General features: G+C 32.2%; 1 protein-coding gene across 1 annotated transcript; it reads left to right on the top strand.

Annotated features, from left to right (window-relative positions):
- The first annotated feature begins 2,021 nt into the window (after nucleotides 1–2,021).
- On the top strand, nucleotides 2,022–6,224 carry LOC105954818 (casein kinase II subunit beta-1). The gene is made up of 5 exons (XM_012978500.2): nucleotides 2,022–2,567; nucleotides 3,720–3,938; nucleotides 4,986–5,095; nucleotides 5,193–5,358; nucleotides 5,769–6,224. The coding sequence occupies exons 1-5, from the start codon at nucleotides 2,327–2,329 to the stop codon at nucleotides 5,897–5,899; spliced, it is 867 nt and encodes a 288-aa protein (XP_012833954.2). The 5' UTR covers nucleotides 2,022–2,326; the 3' UTR covers nucleotides 5,900–6,224.
- Nucleotides 6,225–6,708: the final 484 nt, after the last annotated feature.

Below are 6,708 nucleotides of genomic sequence, written 5' to 3'. Positions count from 1 at the left end.
CAACGATCAAGGGCTAGCCTAAGGCCCCCAATTTTATTTTTTATGTATTTCGGGGTAAAAAAATAAAATAAAACATAGAAACATAAAAGTTTTAGTTCTCAATTTTATATAAAAATGTATAATAATAATACAGGGGCTTCAAATTCTTGATAAATTAAAAAAAAAAATATTAACTATAAAAAAAAAATAGATGGGCCCCAACTTGTTTTGGGCCTTTGGACCACTTATTAATTTGGGCCGGCTCTATCAATTCTTACAAATGGATGTCATATCTACAAGTCCATTTGGAATAAATTTTTAACACCCTATAACATGGAAGAAAATAATAATAATAATTTGGGGGTTTAGCTCGTAAATCCATTTTGAATAGTTTAATATACTAGACGATCCCTGATGTACTGAAAAACCAACGAAATTGGATCTATATCTCTACATTTTACTGCTACAGTATCAAAAAGTTCATTCATATATAGTCTCATTATTCTTGATTGCAGCAACAAATTGCTGATGATTATGTTGGCAACTACATCCTAACATTTTAATCAATGGTTGTTGATTAACACCAGATATGTCCATTTTTTTAGACATGGGATAAAGAGCTTAGTAATATAGATGGGCGGAGCAACGGTGGCGCGAAAAGGGGCCATAAGTTGAGCTGCATGGCGTTTCTTTCGATTTTTTACCGTAATTTGATTCGGTTATGTTGAAAACAATAATTATGTATTGGAAAGTGGGATAAGAGATGTTTAGCTACATGTATAGATAAAATGGAGAAGAAAAGAGAAATACAAAATAGTTTAATGAAGGACATTTCAAACATTTTGGGTTCAGTTTCGGTTTCGATATTAAAGAAGATTATGTAAATAGAAAGAAAAAAAAAAAAAAATCCACGTAGGGTTATGCCACAATAGGAACACACAAAAATATCTTAAAAGAAACCAAAAATGAATACAGCAAAGAGGGACATATAAGAGTGCACACATGTGAATGTATATATTTAAAAAATGCATATATAATAAATAATAAAATTTTGTTATCTCTATGAAAAAATGAATGTGTGCTACTAATATTTATAGTATATCTACACACATATAAATATGTGTAAAATGGCTCGATTAACTTACCGAGTTTCAACTTTTATTCCATAAATAACTTTAAATTAAAAAATATTAGATAGCATGGAAAAATATGGGCTTAATTCCATTTTGCACCTTTAAGATATATCATTTTAGCATTTTGCACCCTCAAAAAAAATTAATAACATTTTACGCTATAGAAACACAATAAATTATGTATAATGCACTCCAAATAAATTTTCCCAGCCAATGTTTTTAGTGACATTTTTAACATGCCAAATGTCAAATCAATATTTTTCTTTCATCAAATCATTTTGAAAGTATGAAGTCTAAAAATAGAAATACATCTCATCAACATATTTATAAATTATATTTTTTATCATAAAAAAATATTTTACGAAAAAAAATCCTTCAGCTATTTCGTTATCTAGTTATTTGATAATCATATTTTATTCCAAATATTTTCACCTAATATTTCCACCAATTACAATAAAAGATTCCCCAATCCAATACTTTAGTAATAAAAGTTTTTTTTATTTATTTTGTAAGAAAATATAATTTTATTCAATAATCAGGTGTGATTTTTATTTTTTCGCACTTTTCGCACTTAAAATTAGGTCGGAGGTTGAAGAAACTAACAATTTAATTTGTTATCTTGCACAAAAAATAAATAATAACAAATAAAATTGCCCTTATTATTCAGTTTATGATGCATTGTACTTTGAGGGTGCAAAGTGCTTTTATATTTTTCAATGGTGCAAAGTGCCAAAAGGTTCCATGTTGAGGGTGCAAAATTGAACTAAGCTGAAAATATGTGGTGAAAAATAAAAACTGCAAAGGAAAGTAACGATAATTTCTTGGATGCAATTGTTATTACAAAAAGGATAAAGGATCAAATAACAATATTTATTAAATGATTACTAATAATCTTATATTATATTATTTGAAATCACAAGAAAAAAGAATTTGAAAATAAAAAACAAGAAAAAAACAGTTGGGAAAGAAAAAAAAACACAAAAAAAAAAAAAGAAAAAAAATCACCCGTTTCTCTTTCTCTCTATGTAAGAAGAACAAATTGAAATGAACCCTAGTTCTCTCCGTCTCTGTGAATCACGCACCACTACGTTTTTCTCCTCTCTCCGATCTTCCGATTGAAATTACAGATTTCGCACAACTTCAGACGTACAGATAGATACAGTCGGAGAATTTTTGGATTCGGATTTTTTTTTTATTTTTTTTTATTTTATAGTATGAACATGTACAAAGATCGAGGGGCTGGGGGCTCATCGAAAGGCGGCGAGATGTTGGATCGGAAACGGATCAACGAGGCGCTGGATAAGCAGCTGGAGAAGTCTTCACCTTCCACATCCAGAAACAAGGGTTCCGCCATCGCCGTGCCCTCCACCTCCACCGCCGCCGGGAAGCATATTGATCCACGGGAAAACCGCTCTTCCTCCACCATCCCCGCTAGCAAGAACAAGCTCTCCGAAGGTATTAATTTTTTTATTTTTTTTTGGTTTGGGTAGCTCTTCGGAGGTGGTGAATTTGATTTATTTTTCGATTTTTTTTTTTTTTGGTGAAATCGGTGAACCTTTGTTTTTTTTAATGCTTGAATTGCGAAGTAATTATTGTTTAGTTGTTCGTTTCTCCGAAAGCTGGTGTCTTTGTAGGTTAAAGTATTGTTTCATCTATGCAGTGTGTTGATAGATCGATCTATTCGATGTACTAAATATGCCGTTTTTGGAATTATAACTGTTGAGTGTGGGTAATGAGTGCATCACCTTGCTGAAGTTCTTTATATTCTGATCTAATCAGTTTGGTAGGCGTGTTGACAGGGCAATTTTGATAATCTATTCTTATCAAACTGAACTGGAAATTCTGCACTGCAGTCTCCGATTTTTATATTTTATAGAAGATACGATATATGATTGGGTTTCCGTATTTGGTTTTGCTAAAGTAGTCCAATGCATATGTTTTTATGAATTGGTTTTTAGTAACATGTTTGTGTTTATTACTTTTTGCTACATTTTAGCTCATTAATGTTTTTTGGAAATACTGTTATGATGGTACTTTTAAAAATACGATTAACCAAAAAATCCATAGTAACACGATTAATACGTTTGTTATTTGATAGAACACTTGGCATTCCAGATTGAGCGAAATCTCAGTTTGATTAACTTGTTTCTTTTTACCAGTTTGGTTCACTTTGACCGACGACTCCAATTTTGGGAATATGGAGTTCACGATATTATTTGGCTTGTGATTTTGTTTTCTCTTCGTGCTATTTGTTTGTTTGTTTTTATTTTGGTGAGCTTTTGAATAAGCTTTTCGGATATAACTGTGACTCCAAAAAAGTAATAAGTTTTAGATAACTTTTGCTGTGGTGATTTTGAGGGTTAAGCATTTAGCTAGCACATACGAGATTGTGATTTGTTTTTTGTTGATAATGCCGTAAAATTGACAAGGATACTTTCATAACGTTTAAACACACACACACACATGTGTGTGTGTGTGAGTGTATATGAATCTGCAGATGCGCTCGTATTTGCAGATCAGTTTTTATTCCCTTTCCTTCTACCATATATGCAGATATACGATGGCTAAATAGAAATTTAATATTCCAACTTTATGTTTATTTTTCAGAAGAATCTGACACAGATAGTGAAGAGTCTGATGTCAGTGGTTCCGACGGGGATGATACATCTTGGGTTTCATGGTTTTGCAACTTGCGCGGGAATGAGTTCTTTTGTGAAGTTGACGATGAATACATTCAAGATGATTTTAATCTCTGTGGGTTGAGCAGTCAAGTCCCGTATTACGATTATGCACTTGACCTAATCCTGGATGTAGAATCCTCTCACGGTGAGTGTTTTTTTATTTTTCTGTGACTTAAAGATGTAGGTTGAGTTGATATTTTTCCTAGATTTGGTAGTTGTATTATTTTTTTCTGCTTATAGTATGCAATTGTTGTTGCTAAATGTGTCAAGTTCTTTTATAGATCCTCGGTCGATTTATGACTGGCACCTAATGAGCCAAGGCTCATCATCTGAGTAATGAATTTTCGTCAACCGTTCCAGCTAATAAATTATATGGTGTGTCTGTGTCCAAATGTTCACGATATATCAGCCTTTCGAAAATACTTTTAAACTCAACATGGATATTTTATCTTTGAAACTATCGACGTTTCAGATTAAAGCAATAAACTCTTTTAGGAATTAAAATAACAGAAAGGTAGAGAACTGTTAAAATAACTGATTCTAACTCCTGCTGTAAATTATGCAGAACCTTTTTAATGCCTTATCTTTTATTTGAGCTTTAAATGAAGTTGATTTAAATTGATGGTTAACCTCCCCTTCAGTGTGTATGTGTATGTGTATGGAAGATAACAGCGCCCAACTTAATAATTATGTTTGAACTTACTTCGATTGATGGTTGATTATAGTTACACAAATAATTTTGGACAGGCTATGAATAAATAGAAGTTTCCATTCTCTTCATGCAAATCACGTGCCATGTTGTTAGAATTAGTTTGTAATGATAGTGTCCTAAGATTGCGTACAAGACTGGATTAAATGTAGGATTCAATTTAGTCGATCATTTTCCTTCAGACACATTTTTTTTGTGTTGTGACGTAATTGTGGCTGTTTCGCTGAATATGCAGTTCCATGTGAGGAAGTGCTATTTCAATTTCTTTTTTTTTGCTGTCAATGGCATGATTTTTTTCATTTACTTTGTTTGTGCTATAGCTTCAAGTTTCATTGTTTGACGAAATAAGAATGTTCTAGTAAATAGGTTGTCGTTTCGTTTTGCCCTGCAATTTGCTTATAGCTTAATTTACTTGCGAAATAGTGCTTTCTCTTCCCGTATTTTCTGTTTTTACTTTTATGAGCTGAATTATCTTTATTTTAGGTGATATGTTTACCGAGGAACAGAATGAATTGATTGAATCAGCTGCAGAAATGCTCTATGGCCTTATTCACGTACGGTACATTTTGACAAGCAAGGGAATGGCTGCAATGGTAACAACATTATTGATCTTATTAATCTATTTTTACGCGCTACGTCACCCCGTATTATTATCTTTTAACTTCCTGCTCGTGAACTAAAAAAAAACAGTTAGAGAAGTATAAGAACTACGACTTTGGAAGATGCCCAAGAGTTTATTGCTGTGGGCAGCCATGCCTTCCAGTCGGACAATCAGACATACCACGGTCAAGTACCGTAAAGATATACTGTCCTAAATGTGAAGACATTTACTATCCTCGATCCAAGTACCAAGGCAGTATCCTTACTCTTTTCTCACTGTTATTTTCAATCTATTATAAATCGAATGCATTCTCTCTCTTTATGTTTTTTTTTTCAATATTCTGATTATAGGGAAGTAAACTTGACTCACTAATTGCCTGTCGTCTAGCTTTTGAACTGGAACATATTTCTTTTTATATGCCGTCGATGAAAAAACTAGTCCTCCGCCTCGAACAATAATATATCTTTGTTAATTACCATAGATACGCCCGTAGTTGATATTTTACTGCATTACATTGTCTACCGAGGTTCTTAAAAATCGAAAATTGATGATTTGTGGTGCGTTTAAATGGGTTTTGCTACATTCGAATTATATGCGTTTTTATCACCGAATATTGAATATTATTTTTGCTTTTACTTTCTTTTGGGTTCCTTGACTTCCAAAAGATATCGACGGTTCATATTTCGGAACCACGTTTCCTCACCTGTTCTTGATGACTTACGGACACCTCAAGCCTCAGAAGTCAACACAAAACTACGTCCCTCGAGTTTTTGGCTTCAAATTGCACAAGCCTTGACGAACGAGTTTTTCGGCTTCGAAATTCTTCTTTCGGTATCATGGCTGCCTCAGTGTATAAAATGGGCTGCGAACGAGCCAGGTTAAAAAAAAAAAAAAAAAGAAAAAGAGAGCAGGTATTGATGTAAAATTGCTTAATTGATGTAGAAGCAATTCTATAGCTTATGAGGAATTGATGTTTAACTTCAGAGAAGCACATATGCTTATTTCGATTTTTTTTTTTTCGGTTGAGAAATGTTTTGCAGTACTTAATGTTATGTAGTCTTTCGTGTGTGAAATGCTTAAGCACTACACTTTTATATATCGAACGAATTGCGTTTCGAGTTCGGGAGAATTGTCTGCATGCAATGCTTGCTTTAGAGTTGATAGAACAATCTTACATTCATTTCCTTTTTTTTTTTTTTTTTTTTTTAAATATTTTTATTTCATATTATTTATCAATTTTCAATGTTGCATCAAATGTATTTTTTCATGTTTTAACCTTATAAATCCAATTCTAAGTATTAATTCTCTTTTATCACATCATTAGATGATTAAGGTTATTTAAATTTTTTTAACGCGTTTTTTTTTCTAAAATCAAGACACATTTATTCAAATTCTTAGTATTTGTGCCAAGCTGAAAAACGATAATTAATTAGTAAATTCAAAAACACACCTCTCAAATCCTCTCATTCAAATGCATCATAATTCACATGCATAGTGGTGGATTTAGACAAAAAATCGAAGAAAAAGTTGTAAAATAAACTTCAAATGATTACAAAAATGACAGAAGCACTTGTAGAGAAGTAAAAGCACCATTATCTAATTTGA

The sequence above is a fragment of the Erythranthe guttata genome, chromosome 2 (assembly GCF_056151865.1).
Source record: "Erythranthe guttata isolate IM_541 chromosome 2, IM_541, whole genome shotgun sequence".
Lineage (NCBI taxonomy): Eukaryota > Viridiplantae > Streptophyta > Magnoliopsida > Lamiales > Phrymaceae > Erythranthe > Erythranthe guttata.
The sequence above is the reverse complement of the archived record's forward strand: the minus strand, read 5'-3'. Positions and strand labels throughout refer to the sequence as shown.

What these genes read in the sequence shown, in the direction of transcription:
- LOC105954818 (XM_012978500.2), top strand. Translation starts at nt 2,327, where the DNA reads ATGAACATGTACAAAGATCGAGGGGCTGGGGGCTCATCGAAAGGCGGC. An exon ending in CAAGAACAAGCTCTCCGAAG is followed by an intron (nt 2,568 to 3,719) that starts GTATTAATTTTT and finishes TTTATTTTTCAG; the next exon opens with AAGAATCTGACACAGATAGT. An exon ending in GGATGTAGAATCCTCTCACG is followed by an intron (nt 3,939 to 4,985) that starts GTGAGTGTTTTT and finishes TCTTTATTTTAG; the next exon opens with GTGATATGTTTACCGAGGAA.